General features: G+C 53.0%; 1 protein-coding gene across 4 annotated transcripts in view; it reads right to left on the reverse strand.

Annotated features, from left to right (window-relative positions):
• Window positions 1-20,766, reverse strand: part of LOC140411248 (phosphofurin acidic cluster sorting protein 1-like) — a 911,105-nt gene that overhangs the window by 9,324 nt on the left and 881,015 nt on the right. For all 4 annotated transcript variants that reach the window (XM_072500372.1, XM_072500373.1, XM_072500371.1 and 1 more), the window contains 2 exons: window positions 12,057-12,195; window positions 9,197-9,420 (listed from right to left, as the gene is read on the reverse strand). In XM_072500372.1, the coding sequence (XP_072356473.1) occupies window positions 9,197-9,420; window positions 12,057-12,195 (363 nt within the window). The remainder of the gene's footprint in view (window positions 1-9,196; window positions 9,421-12,056; window positions 12,196-20,766) is intronic.

Raw genomic sequence — 20,766 nt, forward strand, 5'->3', positions numbered from 1 at the left:
GTGCGGGTTCCTAACAAACATTGGGGTCGGGTCTGGAATCCGAACAGATTTTGGAATCTGGTCCGGGATCCTAACAAATGCTGGGATCTGGTCCGGGATCCTAACAAATGTCGAGACCTGGTCCGATATCCTAACAAATGTTGGGATCTGGTGCGGGTTCCTACAAAGGTTGGGATCTGGTCTGGGATCAGAACAGATGTTGGAATCTGGTCCGAGATCCTAACAAACATTGGGGTCGGGTCTGGAATCCGAACAGATTTTGGAATCTGGTCCGGTTTAATAGAGGTTTAATCCTCTATTCCAGCTTCACACGCACGGTTTAATCCTCTCACCCAGCTTCACACACACTGTGTGAAGCTGGGTGAGAGGATTAAACCGTGCGTGTGAAGCTGGAATAGAGGATTAAACCGTATGTGTGAAGCTGGATTCGAGGATTAAACCGTGTGTGTGAAGCTGGGATAGAAGATTAAACCGTGTGTGTGAAGCTGGGCGAGAGGATTAAACCGCGTGCGTGAAGCTGGGCGAGAGGATTAAACAGTGTGTGTGAAGCTGGGGTGAGAGGATTAAACCGTGTGTGTGAAGCTGGGATAGAGGATTAAACCGTGTGTGTGAAGCTGGGCGAGTGGATTAAACTGTGTGTGTGAAGCTGGAATAGAGGATTAAAGCCTGTGTGTGAAGTTGGGTGAGTGGATTAAACCGTGTGTGTGAAACTGGGATAGAGGATTAAACCGTGTGTGAAGCTGGGTTAGAGGATTAAACCGTGTATGTGAAGTTGGGCGAGTGGATTAAACCGTGTGTGTGAAGCTGGGCGAGTGGATTAAACCGTGTGTGTGAAGCTGGGCAAGTGGATTAAACCGTGTGTGTGAAGGTGGGTTAGAGGATTAAACCGTGTGTGTGAAGCTGGGATAGAGGATTAAACTGTGTGTGTGAAGCTGGGCGAGTGGATTAAACCGTGTGTGTGAAGCTGGGTTAGAGGATTAAACCGTGTGTGTGAAGGTGGGATAGAGATTAAACCTTGTGTGTGAAGCTGGGATAGAGATTAAACCGTGTGTGTGAAGCTGGGTTAGAGGATTAAACCGTGTGTGTGAAGCTGGGTTAGAGGATTAAACCGTGTGTGTGAAGCTGGGCGAGTGGATTAAACCGTATGTGTGAAGCTGGGTGAGTGGATTAAACCGTGTGTGTGAAGCTGGGTTATAGGATTAAACCGTGTGTGTAAAGCTGGGTTAGAGGATTAAACCGTGTGTGTGAAGCTGGGATAGAGATTAAACCGTGTGTGGGAAGCTGGGCGAGTGGATTAAACCGTGTGTGTGAAGCTGGGTTAGAGGATTAAACCGTGTGTGTGAAGCTGGGATAGAGGATTAAACCATATGTGTGAAGCTGGGCGAGTGGATTAAGCTGTGTACGTGAAGCTGGATTAGAGGATTAAACCATGTGTGTGAAGCTGGGATAGAGGATTAAACCGTGTGTGTGAAGGTGGGATAGAGATTAAACCGTGTGTGTGAAGCTGGGATAGAGATTAAACCGTGTGTGTGAAGCTGGGTTAGAGGATTAAACCGTGTGTGTGAAGCTGGGAAAGTGGATTAAACCGTGTGTGTGTAGCTGGGTGAGTGGATTAAACCGTGTGTGTGAAACTGGGTTAGAGGATTAAACCGTGTGTGTGAAGCTGGGCGAGAGGACTAAACCGTGTGTGTGATGCTGGGTCAGTGGATTAAACCGTGTGTGTGAAGCTGGGCGAGTGGATTAAACCGTGTGTGTGATGCTGGGTGAGTGGATTAAACCGTGTGTGTGAAACTGGGTTAGAGGATTAAACCGTGTGTGTGAAGCTGGGCGAGTGGATTAAACCGTGTGTGTGAAGCTGGGCGAGTGGATTAAACCGTGTGTTTGAAGCTGGGTTAGAGGATTAAACCGTGTGTGTGAAGCTGGGATAGAGATTAAACCGTGTGTGTGAAGCTGGGTTAGAGGATTAAACCGTGTGTGTGAAGCTGGGAAAGTGGATTAAACCGTGTGTGTGAAGCTGGGCGAGTGGATTAAACCGTACGTGGGAAGGTGGGATAGAGGATTAAACCGTGTGTGTGAAGCTGGGATAGAGGATTAAACCGTGTGTGTGAAGCTGGGCGAGTGGATTAAACCGTGTGTGTGAAGCTGGGTTAGAGGATTAAACCGTGTGTGTGAAGCTGGGCGAGAGGATTACACCGTGTGTGTGAAGCTGGGTTAGAGGATTAAACCGTGTGTGTGAAGCTGGGTTAGAGGATTAAACCGTGTGTGTGAAGCTTGCTGAGTGGATTAAACAGTGTGTGTGAAGCTGGGTGAGAGGATTAAACCGTGCGTGTGAAGCTGGAATAGAGGATTAAACCGTATGTGTGAAGCTGGATTCGAGGATTAAACCGTGTGTGTGAAGCTGGGATAGAAGATTAAACCGTGTGTGTGAAGCTGGGCGAGAGGATTAAACCGCGTGCGTGAAGCTGGGCGAGAGGATTAAACAGTGTGTGTGAAGCTGGGTGAGAGGATTAAACCGTGTGTGTGAAGCTGGGATAGAGGATTAAACCGTGTGTGTGAAGCTGGGCGAGTGGATTAAACTGTGTGTGTGAAGCTGGAATAGAGGATTAAAGCCTGTGTGTGAAGTTGGGTGAGTGGATTAAACCGTGTGTGTGAAACTGGGATAGAGGATTAAACCGTGTGTGAAGCTGGGTTAGAGGATTAAACCGTGTATGTGAAGTTGGGCGAGTGGATTAAACCGTGTGTGTGAAGCTGGGCAAGTGGATTAAACCGTGTGTGTGAAGGTGGGTTAGAGGATTAAACCGTGTGTGTGAAGCTGGGATAGAGGATTAAACTGTGTGTGTGAAGCTGGGCGAGTGGATTAAACCGTGTGTGTGAAGCTGGGATAGAGGATTAAACCATGTGTGTGAAGGTGGGATAGAGGATTAAACCGTGTGTGTGAAGCTGGGCGAGTGGATTAAACCGTGTGTGTGAAGCTGGGATAGAGGATTAAACCGTGTCTGTGAAGCTGGGTTAGAGGATTAAACCATGTGTGTGAAACTGGGTTGGTGGATTAAACCGTGTGTGTGAAGCTGGGTGAGTGGATTAAACCGTGTGTGTGAAGCTGGGCGAGAGGAGTAAACCGTGTGTGTGAAGCTGGGCGAGTGGATTAAACAGTGTGTGTGAAGCTGGGCGAGTGGATTAAACCGTGTGTGTGAAGCTGGGCGAGAGGATTAAACCGTGTGTGTGAAGCTGGGTTAGAGGATTAAACCGTGTGTGTGAAGCTGGGCGAGTGGATTAAACCGTGTGTGTGAAGCTGGGCGAGCGGATTAAACCGTGTGTGTGAAGCTGGGTTAGAGGATTAAACCGTGTGTGTGAAGCTTGGATAGAGGATTAAACCGTGTGTGTGAAGCTGGGCGAGTGGATTAAACCGTGTGTGTGAAGCTTGGATAGAGGATTAAACCGTGTGTTTGAAGCTGGGTTAGAGGATTAAACCGTGTGTGTGAAGCTTGGATAGAGGATTAAACCGTGTGTGTGAAGGTGGGATAGAGGATTAAACCGTGTGTGAAGCTGCGATAGAGGATTAAACTGTGTGTGTGAAGCTGGGCGAGTGGATTAAATCGTGTGTGTGAAGCTGCGATAGAGGATTAAACCGTGTGTGTGAAGCTGGGCGAGTGGATTAAACCGTGTGTGTGAAGCTGGGTTAGAGGATTAAACCGTGTGTGTGATGCTGGGTGAGTGGATTAAACCGTGTGTGAAGATGGGTTAGAGGATTAAACCGTGTGTGTGAAGCTGGGTTAGAGGATTAAACCGTGTGTGTGGAGCTGGGCGAGTGGATTAAACCGTGCGAGTGAAGCTGGGCGAGTGGATTAAACCGTGTGTGTGAAGCTGGGCGAGTGGATTAAACCGTGTGTGTGAAGCTGGGCGAGAGGATTAAAACGTGTGTGTGAAGCTGGGCGAGAGGATTAAACCGTGTGTGTGGAGCTGGGCGAGTGGATTAAACCGTGCGAGTGAAGCTGGGCGAGTGGATTAAACCGTGTGTGTGAAGCTGGGCGAGTGGATTAAACCGTGTGTATGAAGCTGGGCGAGTGGATTAAACCGTGTGTGTGAAGCTGGGCGAGAGGATTAAAACGTGTGTGTGAAGCTGGGCGAGAGGATTAAACCGTGTGTGTGAAGCTGGGTTAGAGGATTGAACCGTGTGTGTGAAGCTGGGCGAGTGGATTAAACCGTGTGTGTGAAGCTTGGTTAGAGGATTAAACCGTGTGTGTGAAGCTGGGCGAGTGGATTAAACCGTGTGTGTGAAGCTGGGTTAGAGGATAAAATGCTGGGATCTGGTCCGGGATCCTAACACATGTTGGGATCTTGTCTGGGATCCTAAAAAATGTTGGGATCTTATCCAGGATCCGAACAAATGTTGGGATCTGCTCTGGGATCCTAACAAATGTCGGGATCTGGTCCGGGATCCTAACAAATGTTGGGATCTGGTCCGGGATCTTAACACGTGTTGGGATCTGGTACGGGATCTTAACAAATGTTGGGATCTGGTCCGGGATCCTAACAAATGTCGAGACCTGGTCCGGGATCCTAACAAATGTTGGGATCTGGTCCGGGATTTATCACATGTTGTGATCTGGTCTGGGATCCTAACAAATGTTGGGATCTGGTCCGGTATTCTAACAAATGTTGGGATCTGGTCCTGGATCTTAACACATGTTGGGATCTGGTCTGGAATCCTAACAAATGTTGGGATCTGGTCCGGTATTCTAACAAAAGTTGGGATCTGGTCCGGGATCCTAACAAATGTTGGGGTCTGGTCCGGGATCCTAACAAATGTTGGGATATGGTCCTGGATCCTAACAAATGCTGGGATCTGGTCCGGGATTGTAACAAATTTTGGGATCTGATCCGGGATTGTAACAAATGTTGGGATCTGGTCTGGTATCCTAACAATTGTTGGGATCTGGTCCGGGATCCGAACAGATTTCGGAATCTCCGGGTTCCTAACAAATGTTAGGATCTGGTCTGGAATCCTAACAAATGTTGGGATCTGGTCCGGTATCCTAACAATTGTTGGGATCTGGTCCTGGATCCGAACAGATTTCGGAATCTCCGGGTTCCTAACAAATGTTGGGGTCTGGTGCGGGATCCTAACAAATGTTGGGATCTGGTCCGATCTCCTAACAAATGTTGGATCTGTTCCAGGATTCTAACAATTGTTGGGATCTGGTCCGGTATCCTAACAATTGTTGGGATATGGTCCGGGATCCGAACAGATTTCGGAATCTCCGGGTTCCTAACAAATGTTGGGATCTGGTCTGGGATCCTAACAAATGTTGGGATCTGGTCCGGTATCCTAACATTGTTGGGATCTGGTCCGGGATCCGAAAAGATTTCGGAATCTCCGGGTTCCTAACAAATGTTGGGGTCTGGTCCGGAATCCTAACAAATGTTGGGATCTGGTCCGCGATCCAAACAAATGTTGGGATCTGGTCCGTGATCTTAACAAATGTTGGGGTCTGGTCCGGAATCCTAACAAATGTTGGGATCTGGTCCGTGATCCTAACAAATGTTGGGATCTGGTCCGGGATCCTAACAAATGTTGGGATCTGGTCCGTGATCCTAACAAATGTTGAGGTCTGGTCCGGAATCCTAACAAATGTTGGGATCTGGTCCGGGATCATAACAAATGTTGGGATCTGGTCCGGGATCCTAACAAATGTTGGGATCTGGTCCGGGATCCTAACAAATGTTGGGATATGGTCCGGGATCCTAACAAATGTTGGGATCTGGTCCGGGATCCTAACAATTGTTGTGATTTGGTCCGGGATCCTAACAAATGTTGGGGTCTGGTTCGTGATCCTAACAAATGTTGGGATCTGGGGCGTCATTCTCCGACCTACCGCCGGGTTAGAGAATCGCCGGGGGCTGCCGTGAATCCCGCCCCCGCCGGTTGCCGAAGTCTCCGGTACCGGATATTCGGCGGGGGCGGGAATCGGGCCGCGCCGGTTGGCGGGCCCCCCGCTGGATTCTCCGGCCCGGATGGACCGAAGTCCCACCGATAAATTGCCTGTCCCGCCGGCGTGGATTAAACCACCTTTTGAACGGCGGGACAAGGCGGCGTGGGCGGGCTCAGTTGTCCTGGGGGAGGGGCGCGGGGCGATCTGGCCCCGGGGGGTGCCCCCACGGTGGCCTGGCCCGCGATCGGGGCCCACCGATCCGCGGGCGGACCTGTACCGTGGGGGCACTCTTTCCCTTCCGCCTCTGCCACGGTCTCCACCATGGCGGAAGCGGAAGAGACTCCCTCCACTGTGCATGCGTGGGAAACTGTCAGCGGCCGCTGACGCTCCCGCGCATTCGCCGCCCCGATATGTCATTTCCGCGCCAGCTGGCGGGGCAACAAAGGCCGTTTCCGCCAGCTGGCGGGGCGGAAATCCCTCCGGCGTCGGCCTAGCCCCTCAATGTTGGGGCTCGGCCCCCAAAGATGCGGAGCATTCCGCACCTTTGGGGCGGCGCGATGCCCGTCTGATTGGCGCCGTTTTGGGCGTCAGTCGGCGGACATCGCGCCGTTTGGGGAGAATTTCGCCCCAGGTCCGGGATCCTAACAAATGTTAGGATCTAGTCCAGTAGCCTAACAATTGTTGGGGTCTGGTCTGGAATCCTAACAAATGTTGGGATCTGGTCCGGGATCCTAACAAATGTTGGGATCTGGTCCGGGATCCTAACAAATGTTGGGATCTAGTCCGGGATCCTAACAAATGTTGGGGTCTGGGCCGGAATCCTAACAAATGTTGGGATCTAGTCCGGGATCCTAACAAATGTTGGGGTCTGGGCCGGGATCCTAACAAATGTTGGGATCTGGTCCGGGATCCTAACAATTGTTGGGATCTGGTCCGGGATCCTAACAAATGTTGGGATCTGGACCGGGATCTAATACAAACAGTTGGCTTTTTGATAACATTCTGACTGCATAGTCATTTTTATTGAGACAGCTTTTTGTTCGGGGTTTTAAAAAAATTGAATGTAAATTCACAAACTGCGCCGTGAAATTGTAGTTTCTAATCTCTGGATTATTAATGTTCCGCCCACTGTCATTATCAGCATTGACATGGTAAAAACGGAGTAAAGGTGGAGTGGGAGTCGGAGAGGGAATTCCAGAGTTTCGAGCTGAGGTGAAAACTGCGTACGCTCAATAGGCCCGAATTGTGTCCGTCTGGCATTCGCCATGTTCGGAAGCTCAGACCACGGATGGTACAGCTGGGTGTTTCTCACAGATTAAAGAAAACCTTTACACATCCCAGTAATATCCATCAAGCTGAAACCCTGGCCTGTACTCTTAAGCAGGTCAAAGGTTAAACCAGGGCCCTGTGGGAGGTCATAGGTAAACAGAAACGATGCCATGGGAGTGTTTTGAAGAAGAGTTGGGGAGTTTGCGAAGGGACCAGTACTTATCTGTAAATAAACATCACTAACATAGATTGGGTGTTCTTTTCTAATTTTTTGACAAAGTGTCAACTCAGGTGAGAAGGGCAGGATGTACCCAGCCTGCTGCACGGGCGGGTTTCCCTTACAGCCCATCCCGCGCTGCGCCACCAGGAACCTCGGCTCTCAACAGACTGGGATTACAACAGAATAGAGGAACAACGCCACCCCACAACAACCCCACCCCCCACAACCGCAACACCCCCACCACCACCACCACCACAGACATGGACCCCACCTTCACCCCCATGGAACCCACCACCTGGCCCTGTGTGCCAGGGGACAGAGCATAGGCAGTGCTAGAGGGCAATGCCAGGGGACGTCCTAGGTATGACGCTTTTTCCCCCCTGGGCACTGCCGGCAGGTTCTGTTCACCAGTTGCCCCTTTTAAAACCCCTGTTGTGAACTACACCATGACGTCAGGCTGCCGGGGAGGAAATGAGAAGGACTTTTCTACGCAGCGGGGGGGGGGGGATGTTGAAGCAGGGAGGCCCAGTATATTACAATGTATTATAATGGAGTCCCCACCACGTCACAGGTGGAGCGGGCAGGATAATTGAGCAGGGACCCTGCCAGTGTAAAATGTGTTTTGGGACTCCCATTCAATGCTCTGCCCCCTCGGCCATTCCTGCCCACTGTAAACAAGGATGAGAAACCCCCCTATTCTATGGTCATTGCTGTTTGTGGGAGCTTGTTGTGTGAATATTATTGGCTGCATTTCCTACAACAAGATTGAATCTAATTGGCTGTGAGGTATCCTGAGATGGTGAAAGATGCTGTAAAAATACCAACCTTTCTTTCTTAATTTAAATCACACAACGCACTGAGATTCCCCAGTGTCTTTCTTTCCTGTGTTTGTTGTGCTATCTCCTAAGGGAGGTACAATTGATGAGATAAAGGATAAGCTCTTTGCCCCTAAGTGCAGTTGAAACATTAATTTGCACGGACTGCTGTCTGTCAGGAAGTGATTCCTCGAGCGGCACGATCACCTACACACCCTCTGTGGAAACGTATTTACGTGTTACACTGCTGCCTCACCTCTAATTACAGGATGTACATTCATCTTGTGTTACAGTCAGGACGGGGACAGGCGGATGTTCAGACTGAATTTCGGCCAGGATTTCAGCTTGCTGTATATTGCTGGGGTGTGTAAAGTTTTCATTCTGCACCATAAAGCTGTGAAAAAACACCAGCTTGGGCCGAGCCTGGTGAGATACACTCTGCTCTCTTAACCATCTGTGATGTTAGTCACTCCATCATCGGGGGCCGTGCTGGGCCCTATCTCTGAGGTTCCCTCCCTCATGAACCTCAGTCCTCCCCTACACTGCCCACCGGGATCTCTACTGAATCTCTGGAGTGGGAATTGGACATGAACCTTTTCATTGTGACGGAGCCACGGCTAGACTGGTGGGACCTGTTCACGCAAGAGGATCTGAATAAGAGAGTGGGTCAGACTGACCCCCTCACCCTGTCGAACCTGGGGTCAAATCCAGATTGGTGGCTCCCTGAGGTTTCCGTTGAGATACACAGCTGAGCCAGATATAGAAGGAGCTGTTACTCGAAGTCTGAGTGGAGATGGTGGTGGTTTTGGCCTAGCCATCCAGGAACAGGAAGGATGGCAGCCCCAAGCCATGCTCCCTCACCTGGTTAAACTGAGTGTGGTGTAGCTGTGTGAAATATCCCAGCCCATGACTCTTTCCCACTGAAACTGGATGGCCCCCAGTCTCTCGCTCTCTCTCACCTTTCTTATTTTTCTCTTTGGTTACCACAGTCATCAACATGGTGGCTGGTGGCACCATCTCCCCACCATTAGGTAGCCGAGTCACTTGGAGTGAGCGGAAGTTGCTCTTCAAGGTGTTCTTGTTGCCAATGTCCCGTTTCTCACCGTCCTTTTTCTTATCCGGGAGTTGTGTTGTCCAATAGTCGACCTGCAGTCCCATCACCTCTACGCTGCTCCCTGGGGAGCTGGTCAAAAGGACCAGGCCATGGAATGAAGGAAAGAGATTCAGTGAGAGTCATAATGGTGATTGGGACTGACTAAAAACCCTGCCACTTTACTCAGCCACAGCTCAGGAATGCACAATGATGTATTCAGGCCCCGCCCTGCTGTCTGAACTGCTGGACAAGGATTCACCATATTGGTCAGTCTTAGCCGCTGCCCATTCTCTGTCAGGTGATTCTGCAAACCCGGCAACAAAAATCAATCAATCTCAGTCTCTGACGTCGAGTATCCAGTCTTTTAGAGGAGAGACTTCCAGATTTCTATTGCCTCCTCAGTGAAGACTTTCTGACAGAAGCTCTAGACAACCCAGCAGTCATTTTAAGGTTATATCTTCTTATTCCGTACTCCATCACGTAATAATACTTCGCAGAAAAGGCCCTTCGGCCCAGCGAGTCTGCACCACTCCATGAAAGGCCCTGACCTGCCCACCTAATCCCACTTGCCAGCACTTGGCCCATCGCCTTGAATGTTCGGACCTGCGAAGTGCTCATCCAGGTAGTTTTTAAAGGATGTGAGGCAACTCGCTTCTACCATCCTCCCAGGCAGCGCGTTCCAGACCGTCGTCAGCCTCTGGGTAAAAAGGTTTTCCTCTAATCCCCGCCAAACCTCCCGCCCTTCACATTGATCGTATATTCCCTCGTAACTGACCTTTCAACTAAGGGGAACAGCTGCTCCCTATGCCCCCTGTCCATGCCCCTCATAATCTTGTCCACCTCGATCAGGTCACACCTCAGTCTTCTCTGCTCCAGAGAAGAAAACCATTGGCCTCACCAATGTTCTATACATAATCTTATTTTTTAATAAAATAATCTTTATTATTGTCACAAGTAGGCTTACACTAACACTGCAATGAAGTCACTGTGTAAACCCCCTCATCGCCACATTCCGGCGCCTGTTTGGATCACAGAGGGAGATAGGAATAATATGATCAGGGATAGTCCACATGGCTTTGTGAAGGGTAGGTCATGCCTCACAAACCTTATTGAGTTCTTTGAGAAGGTGACTGAACAGGTAGATGAGGGGAGAGCAGTTGATGTGGTGTATATGGATTTCAGCAAAGCGTTTGATAAGGTTCCCCACGATAGGCTATTGCAGAAAATACGGAGGCTGGGGATTGAGGGTGATTTAGAGATGTGGATCAGAAATTGGCTAGCTGAAAGAAGACAGAGGGTGGTGGTTGATGGGAAATGTTCAGAATGGAGTACAGTCACAAGTGGAGTACCACAAGGATCTGTTCTGGGGCCGTTGCTGTTTGTCATTTTTATCAATGACCTAGAGGAAGGCGCAGAAGGGTGGGTGAGTAAATTTGCAGACGATACTAAAGTCGGTGGTGTTGTCGATAGTGTGGAAGGATGTAGTAGGTTACAGAGGGATATAGATAAGCTGCAGAGCTGGGCTGAGAGGTGGCAAATGGAGTTTAATGTAGAGAAGTGTGAGGTGATTCACTTTGGAAGGAATAACAGGAATGCGGAATATTTGGCTAATGGTAAAGTTCTTAAAAGTGTGGATGAGCAGAGGGATCTAGGTGTCCATGTACATAGATCCCTGAAAGTTGCCACCCAGGTTGATAGGGTTGTGAAGAAGGCCTATGGAGTGTTGGCCTTTATTGGTAGAGGGATTGAGTTCCGGAGTCGGGAGGTCATGTTGCAGCTGTACAGAACTCTGGTACGGCCGCATTTGGAGTATTGCGTACAGTTCTGGTCACCGCATTATAGGAAGGACGTGGAGGCTTTGGAGCGGGTGCAGAGGAGATTTACCAGGATGTTGCCTGGTATGGAGATAAAATCTTATGAGGAAAGGCTGATGGACTTGAGGTTGTTTTCGTTGGAGAGAAGAAGGTTAAGAGGAGACTTAATAGAGGCATACAAAATGATCAGGGGGTTGGATAGGGTGGACAGTGAGAGCCTTCTCCCGCGGATGGAAATGGCTGGCACGAGGGGACATAACTTTAAACTGAGGGGTGATAGATATAGGACAGAGGTCAGAGGTAGGATCTTTACGCAAAGAGTAGTGAGGCCGTGGAATGCCCTACCTGCTACAGTAGTGAACTCGCCAACATTGAGGGCATTTAAAAGTTTATTGGATAAACATATGGATGATAATGGCATAGTGTAGGTTAGATGGCTTTTGTTTCGGTGCAACATCGTGGGCCGAAGGGCCTGTACTGCGCTGTATTGTTCTATGTTCTATGTTCTAATTCAGAATGTCCAATTCACCAACAGCACGTCTTTCGGGGCTTGTGGGAGGAAACTGGAGCACCCGGAGGAAACCCACGCAGACAAGGGGAGAACGTGCAGACTCCACACAGACAGTGACCCAAGCCGGGAATCGAACCCGGGTGTCTGGAGATGTGAAGCAACAGTGCTAACCACTGTGCTACCGTGAAAGCTCCTCTCCTGAACTGGTAGATTTGAAAATCAAAGCTTGGGACCCCGCCTACAGCCGAGACAGCAGAATCTGAGGAATCAGTCACAGCTCTTTTTATTCTCGTCTGAACAGTGAAAGGTGCAGTAATGAATTGAACCTTAGGTTGGCAAATCACCAACCACAACAGACTGTTGAGAAACTCCCGTGTACAATATGATCCTGTTAAACCTACCAAGCTCCAGTAAGGACACCTGAGACAGAAGGAGAAGGTGGTGGTGTAGCGTTGGTGTCTTTTGTGTAAGCTGTGCTGCTGGATGTTGGAGTCGGAGACAAGATGCCAACATTACACAAAGTGGCATCATCAGAATCCACTAAAAGAAAATAGGAAGCTGGCGTCAATACATTGCATTTAAACAGCAAAGCACAAAACAGGGTAAAGTTGCACCACTTACTAACAGACTGGACTCTCCCACACCCCCATGTACACTCTCCCCTATCACTGACTCTACCCCCCATTCACTCCCCTCCCACACCCCCATGTACACTCTCCCCTATCACTGACTCTACACCCCATTCACTCCCCTCCCACACCCCCATGTACACTCTCCCCTATCACTGACTCTACCCCCCATTCACTCCCCTCCCCAGCCCCATGTACACTCTCCCCTATCACTGACTCTACCCCCCATTCACTCCCCTCTCTCATCCCCATGTACACTCTCCCCTATCACTGACTCTACCCCCCATTCACTCCCCTCCCCAGCCCCATGTACACTCTCCCCTATCACTGACTCTACCCACCATTCACTCCCCTCCCACATCCCCATGTACACTCTCCCCTATCACTGACTCTACCCCCCATTCACTCCCCTCCCACACCCCCATGTACACTCTCCCCTATCACTGACTCTAACCCCCATTCACTCCCCTCCCTCATCCCCATGTACACTCTCCCCTATCACTGACTCTACCCCCCATTCACTCCCCTCTCTCATCCCCATGTACACTCTCCCCTATCACTGACTCTACCCCCCATTCACTCCCCTCCCCAGCCCCATGTACACTCTCCCCTATCACTGACTCTACCCACCATTCACTCCCCTCCCACATCCCCATGTACACTCTCCCCTATCACTGACTCTACCCCCCATTCACTCCCCTCCCACACCCCCATGTACACTCTCCCCTATCACTGACACTAACCCCCATTCACTCCCCTCCCTCATCCCCATGTACACTCTCCCCTATCACTGACTCTACCCCCCATTCACTCCCCTCCCTCATCCCCATGTACACTCTCCCCTATCACTGACTCTACCCCCCATTCACTCCCCTCCCCAGCCCCATGTACACTCTCCCCTATCACTGACTCTACCCACCATTCACTCCCCTCCCACACCCCCATGTACACTCTCCCCTATCACTGACTCTACCCCCCCATTCACTCCCCTCCCACACCACCATGTACACTCTCCCCTATCACTGACTCTACCCCCCATTCACTCCCCTCCCACACCCCCATGTACACTCTCCCCTATCACTGACTCTACACCCCATTCACTCCCCTCCCACACCCCCATGTACACTCTCCCCTATCACTGACTCTAACCCCCATTCACTCCCCTCCCTCATCCCCATGTACACTCTCCCCTATCACTGACTCTACCCCCCATTCACTCCCCTCTCTCATCCCCATGTACACTCTCCCCTATCACTGACTCTACCCCCCATTCACTCCCCTCCCCAGCCCCATGTACACTCTCCCCTATCACTGACTCTACCCACCATTCACTCCCCTCCCACATCCCCATGTACACTCTCCCCTATCACTGACTCTACCCCCCATTCACTCCCCTCCCACACCCCCATGTACACTCTCCCCTATCACTGACTCTAACCCCCATTCACTCCCCTCCCTCATCCCCATGTACACTCTCCCCTATCACTGACTCTACCCCCCATTCACTCCCCTCTCTCATCCCCATGTACACTCTCCCCTATCACTGACTCTACCCCCCATTCACTCCCCTCCCCAGCCCCATGTACACTCTCCCCTATCACTGACTCTACCCACCATTCACTCCCCTCCCACATCCCCATGTACACTCTCCCCTATCACTGACTCTACCCCCCATTCACTCCCCTCCCACACCCCCATGTACACTCTCCCCTATCACTGACACTAACCCCCATTCACTCCCCTCCCTCATCCCCATGTACACTCTCCCCTATCACTGACTCTACCCCCCATTCACTCCCCTCCCTCATCCCCATGTACACTCTCCCCTATCACTGACTCTACCCCCCATTCACTCCCCTCCGCAGCCCCATGTACACTCTCCCCTATCACTGACTCTACCCACCATTCACTCCCCTCCCACACCCCCATGTACACTCTCCCCTATCACTGACTCTACCCCCCCATTCACTCCCCTCCCACACCACCATGTACACTCTCCACTATCACTGACTCTACCCCCCATTCACTCCCCTCCCACACCCCCATTTACACTCTCCCCTATCACTGACTCTACCCCCCATTCACTGCCCTCCCACATCCCCATGTACACTCTCCCCTATCACTGACTCTACCCCCCCATTCACTGCCCTCCCACACCCCCATGTACACTCTCCCCTATCACTGATTCCACCCCCCCATTCACTCCCCTCCCACACCCCCATGTACACTCTCCCCTATCACTGACTACCCCCCATTCACTCAACTCCCACACCCCCATGTACACTCTCCCCTATCACTGACTCTATCCCCCTTTCACTCCCCTCCCACACCCCCATGTACACGCTCCCCCATCACTGATTCCACCCCCCCATTCACTCCCCTCCCACACCCCCATGTACACTCTCCCCTATCACTGAGTACCCCCCATTCACTCCCCTCCAACACCCCCATGTACACTCTCACCTATCACTGACTCTACCCACCATTCACTCCCCTCCCACACCCCCATGTACACTCTCCCCTATCAATGACTCTACCCCCCATTCACTCCCCTCCCACAACCCCATGTACACTCTCCCCTATCACTGACTCCACCCCCCCATTCACTCCCTCCCACACCCCCATGTACACTCTCCCCTATCACTGACTTCACCCCCCCATTCACTCCCCTCCCCAGCCCCATGTACACTCTCCCCTATCACTGACTCTACCCCCATTCACTCCCCTCCCACACCCCCATGTACACTCTCCCCTATCACTGACTCTACCCCCCATTCACTCCCCTCCCCAGCCCCATGTACACTCTCCCCTATCACTGACTCTACCGCCCATTCACTCCCCTCCCAAACCCCCATCTACACTCTCCCTTATCACTGACTCTACCCCCCATTCACTCCCCTCCCACACCCCCATGTACACTCTCCCCTATTACTGACTCTACCCCCATTCACTCCCCTCCCACACCCCCATGCACACTCTCCCCTATCACTGACTCTACCCCCCATTCACTCCCCTCCCCAGCCCCATGTACACTCTCCCCTATCACTGACTCTACCCCCCATTCACGCCCCTCCCACACCCCCATGTACACTCTCCCCTATCACTGACACTACCACCCCCATTCACTACCCTCCCACACCCCCATGTACACTCTCCCCTATCACTGACTCTACCCCCCATTCACTCCCCTCCCACACCCCCATGTACACTCTCCCCTATCACTGACTCTACCCCCCATTCACTCCCCTCCCACACCCCATGTACACTCTCCCCTATCACTGACTCTACCCCCATTCACTCCCCTCCCACACCCCCATGTACACTCTCCCCTATCACTGACTCTACCCCCCATTCACTCCCCTCCCCAGCCCCATGTACACTCTCCCCTATCACTGACTCTACCCCCCATTCACTCCCCTCCCACACCCCCATGTACACTCTCACCTATCACTGAAACTACCCCCCCCCATTCACTCCCCTCCCACACCCCCATGTACACTCTCCCCATCACTGACTCTACCCCCCATTCACTTCCCTCCCACACCCCCATGTACACTCTCCCCTATCACTGACTCTACCCCACATTCACTCCCCTCCCACACCCCCATGAACACTCTCCCCTATCACTGACTCTACCCCCCATTCACTCCCCTCCCACACCCCCATGTACACTCTCCCCTATCACTGACTCTATCCCCATTCACTCCCCTACACACACCCCCATGTACACTCTCCCCTATCACTGACTCTACCCCCATTCTCTCCCCCCCACACCCCCATGTACACTCTCCCCTATCACTGACTCTACCCCCCATTCACTCCCCTCCCACACCCCCATGTACACTCTCCCTTATCACTGACTCTACCCCCCATTCACTCCGCTCCCACACCCCCATGTACACTCTCCCCTATCACTGACTCTACCCCCCATTCACTCCCCTCCCACACCCCCATGTACACTCTCCCCTATCACTGACTCTACCCCCAATTCACTCCCCTCCCACACCCCATGTACACTCTCCCCTATCACTGACTCTACCCCCATTCACTCCCCTCCCACACCCCCATGTACACTCTGCCCTATCACTGACTCTACCCCCCATTCACTCCCCTCCCCAGCCCCATGTGCACTCTCCCCTATCACTGACTCTACCCCCCATTCACTCCCCTCCCACACCCCCATGTACACTCTCCCCTATCACTGACTCTACCCCCCATTCACTCCCCTCCCACACCCCATGTCCACTCTCCCCTATCACTGACTCTACCCCCATTCACTCCCCTCCCACACCCCCATGTACACTCTCCCCTATCACTGACTCTACCCCCCCATTCACTCCCCTCCCACACCCCCATGTACACTCTCCCCATCACTGACTCTACCCCCCATTCACTCCCCTCCCACACCCCCATGTATACTCTCCCCTATCACTGACTCAACCCCCATTCACTCCCCTCCCACACCCCCATGTACACTCTCCACTATCACTGATTCTACCCCCCATTCACTCCGCTCCCACACCCCCATGTACACTCTCCCCTATCACTGACTCTACCCCCCATTCACTCCCCTCCCACACCCCCATGTACACTCTCCCCTATCACTGACTCTACCCCCCATTCACTCCCCTCCCACACCCCCATGTACACTCTCCCCTATCACTGACTCTACCCCCCATTCACTCCCCTCCCACACCCCCATGTACACTCTCCCCTATCACTGACTCTACCCCCCATTCACTCCCCTCCCACACCCCTATGTACACTCTCCCCTATCACTGACTCTATCCCCACTCACTCCCCTCCCACACCCCCATGTACACTCTCCCCTATCACTGACTCTACCCACCATTCACTCCCCTCCCACACCCCCATGTACACTCTCCCCATCACTGACTTTACCCCCCCATTCACTCCCCTCCCCAGCCCCATGTACACTCTCCCCTATCACTGACTCTACCCCCATTCACTCCCCTCCCACACCCCCATGTACACTCTCCCCTATCACTGACTCTACCCCCCATTCACTCCCCTCCCCAGCCCCATGTACACTCTCCCCTATCACTGACTCTACCGCCCATTCACTCCCCACCCAAACCCCCATCTACACTCTCCCTTATCACTACTCTACCCCCCATTCACTCCCCTCCCACACCCCCATGTACACTCTCCCCTATCACTGACTCTACCCCCCATTCACTCCCCTCCCACACTCCCATGTACACTCTCCCCTATCACTGACTCTACCCCCATTCACTCCCCTCCCACACCCCCATGCACACTCTCCCCTATCACTGACTCTACCCCCCATTCACTCCCCTCCCCAGCCCCATGTACACTCTCCCCTATCACTGACTCTACCCCCCATTCACGCCCCTCCCACACCCCCATGTACACTCTCCCCTATCACTGACTCTACCCCCCATTCACTCCCCTCCCACACCCCCATGTACACTCTCCCCTATCACTGACTCTACCCCCCATTCACTCCCCTCCCACACCCCCATGTACACTCTCCCCTATCACTGACTCTACCCCCCATTCACTCCCCTCCCACACCCCCATGTACACTCTCCCCTATCACTGACTCTATCCCCATTCACTCCCCTCCACACACCCCCATGTACACTCTCCCCTATCACTGACTCTATCCCCATTCTCTCCCCCCCACACCCCCATTTACACTCTCCCCTATCACTGACTCTACCCCCCATTCACTCCCCTCCCACACCCCCATGTACACTCTCCCCTATCACTGACTCTACCCCCCATTCACTCCCCTCCCACACCCCCATATACACTCTCCCTATCACTGACTCTACCCCCATTCACTCCCCTCCCCAGCCCCATGTACACTCTCCCCTATCACTGACTCTACCCCCCATTCACTCCCCTCCCACACCCCCATGCACACTCTCCCTTATCACTGACTCTACCCCCCATTCACTCCGCTCCCACACCCCCATGTACACTCTCCCCTATCACTGACTCTACCCCCCATTCACTCCCCTCCCACACCCCCATGTACACTCTCCCCTATCACTGACTCTACCCCCCATTCACTCCCCTCCCACACCCCATGTACACTCTCCCCTATCACTGACTCTACCCCCATTCACTCCCCTCCCACACCCCCACGTACACTCTCCCCTATCACTGACTCTACCCCCCATTCACTCCCCTCCCCAGCCCCATGTGCACTCTCCCCTATCACTGACTCTACCCCCCATTCACTCCCCTCCCACACCCCCATGTACACGCTCCCCGATCACTGACACCACCCCCCCCCCATTCACTCCCCTCCCACACCCCCATGTACACTCTCCACTATCACTGACTCTACCCCCCATTCACTCCGCTCCCACACCCCCATGTACACTCTCCCCTATCACTGACTCTACCCCCCATTCACTCCCCTCCCACACCCCCATGTACACTCTCCCCTATCACTGACTCTACCCCCCATTCACTCCCCTCCCACACCCCCATGTACACTCTCCCCTATCACTGACTCTACCCCCCATTCACTCCCCTCCCACACCCCTATGTACACTCTCCCCTATCACTGACTCTATCCCCATTCACTCCCCTCCACACACCCCCATGTACACTCTCCCCTATCACTGACTCTACCCCCATTCTCTCCCCCCCACACCCCCATGTACACTCTCCCCTATCACTGACTCTACCCCCCATTCACTCCCCTCCCACACCCCCATGTACACTCTCCCCTATCACTGACTCTACCCCCCATTCACTCCCCTCCCACACCCCCATGTACACTCTCCCCTATCACTGACTCTATCCCCATTCACTCCCCTCCACACACCCCCATGTACACTCTCCCCTATCACTGACTCTACCCCCATTCTCTCCCCCCCACACCCCCATTTACACTCTCCCCTATCACTGACTCTACCCCCCATTCACTCCCCTCCCACACCCCCATGTACACTCTCCCCTATCACTGACTCTACCCCCCATTCACTCCCCTCCCACACCCCCATATACACTCTCCCTATCACTGCCTCTACCCCCATTCACTCCCCTCCCCAGCCCCATGTACACTCTCCCCTATCACTGACTCTACCCCCCATTCACTCCCCTCCCACACCCCCATGCACACTCTCCCTTATCACTGACTCTACCCCCCATTCACTCCGCTCCCACACCCCCATGTACACTCTCCCCTATCACTGACTCTACCCCCCATTCACTCCCCTCCCACACCCCCATGTACACTCTCCCCTATCACTGACTCTACCCCCCATTCACTCCCCTCCCACACCCCATGTACACTCTCCCCTATCACTGACTCTACCCCCATTCACTCCCCTCCCACACCCCCATGTACACTCTCCCCTATCACTGACTCTACCCCCCATTCACTCCCCTCCCCAGCCCCATGTGCACTCTCCCCTATCACTGACTCTACCCCCCATTCACTCCCCTCCCACACCCCCATGTACACGCTCCCCGATCACTGACACCACCCCCCCCATTCACTCCCCTCCCACACCCCCATGTACACTCTCCACTATCACTGACTCTACCCCCCATTCACTCCGCTCCCACACCCCCATGTACACTGTCCCCTATCACTGACTCTACCCCCCATTCACTCCCCTCCCACACCCCCATGTACACTCTCCCCTATCACTGACTCTACCCCCCATTCACTCCCCTCCCACACCCCCATGTACACTCTCCCCTATCACTGACTCTACCCCCCATTCACTCCCCTCCCACACCCCTATGTACACTCTCCCCTATCACTGACTCTATCCCCATTCACTCCCCTCCACACACCCCCATGTACACTCTCCCCTATCACTGACTCTACCCCCATTCTCTCCCCCCCACACCCCCATGTGCACTCTCCACTATCACTGACTCTACCCCCCATTCACTCCCCTCCCACACCCCCATGTACACTCTCCCCTATCACTGACTCTACCCACCATTCAGTCCCCTCCCACACCCCCATGTACACTCTCCCTATCACTGACTCTACCCCCCATTAACTCCCCTCCCACATCCCCATGTACACTCTCCCCTATCACTGACTCTACACCCCATTCACTCCCCTGCCACACCCCCATGTACACTCTCCCGTATCACTGACTCTACCCCCCCATTCACTCCCCTCCCACACCCCCATGTACACTCTCCCTATCACTGACTCTACCCCCCATTCACTCCTGTCCCACACCCCCATGTACACTCTCCCCTATCACTGACTCTACCCCCCATTCACTCCCCTCCCCAGCCCCATGTACACTCTCCCCTATCACTGACTCTACCCCCCTTTCACTCCCCTCCCACTCCCCAATGTACACTCTCCCCTATCACTGACTCTACCCCCCATCCACTCCCCTCCCACACCCCCATGTACACTCTCCCCTATCACTGACACTACCCCCCATTCAATCCCCTCCCTCATTCCCATGTACACTCTCCCCTATCACTGACTCTACCCCCC

This window comes from Scyliorhinus torazame, chromosome 4 (genome assembly GCF_047496885.1).
Source record: "Scyliorhinus torazame isolate Kashiwa2021f chromosome 4, sScyTor2.1, whole genome shotgun sequence".
NCBI lineage: Eukaryota > Metazoa > Chordata > Chondrichthyes > Carcharhiniformes > Scyliorhinidae > Scyliorhinus > Scyliorhinus torazame.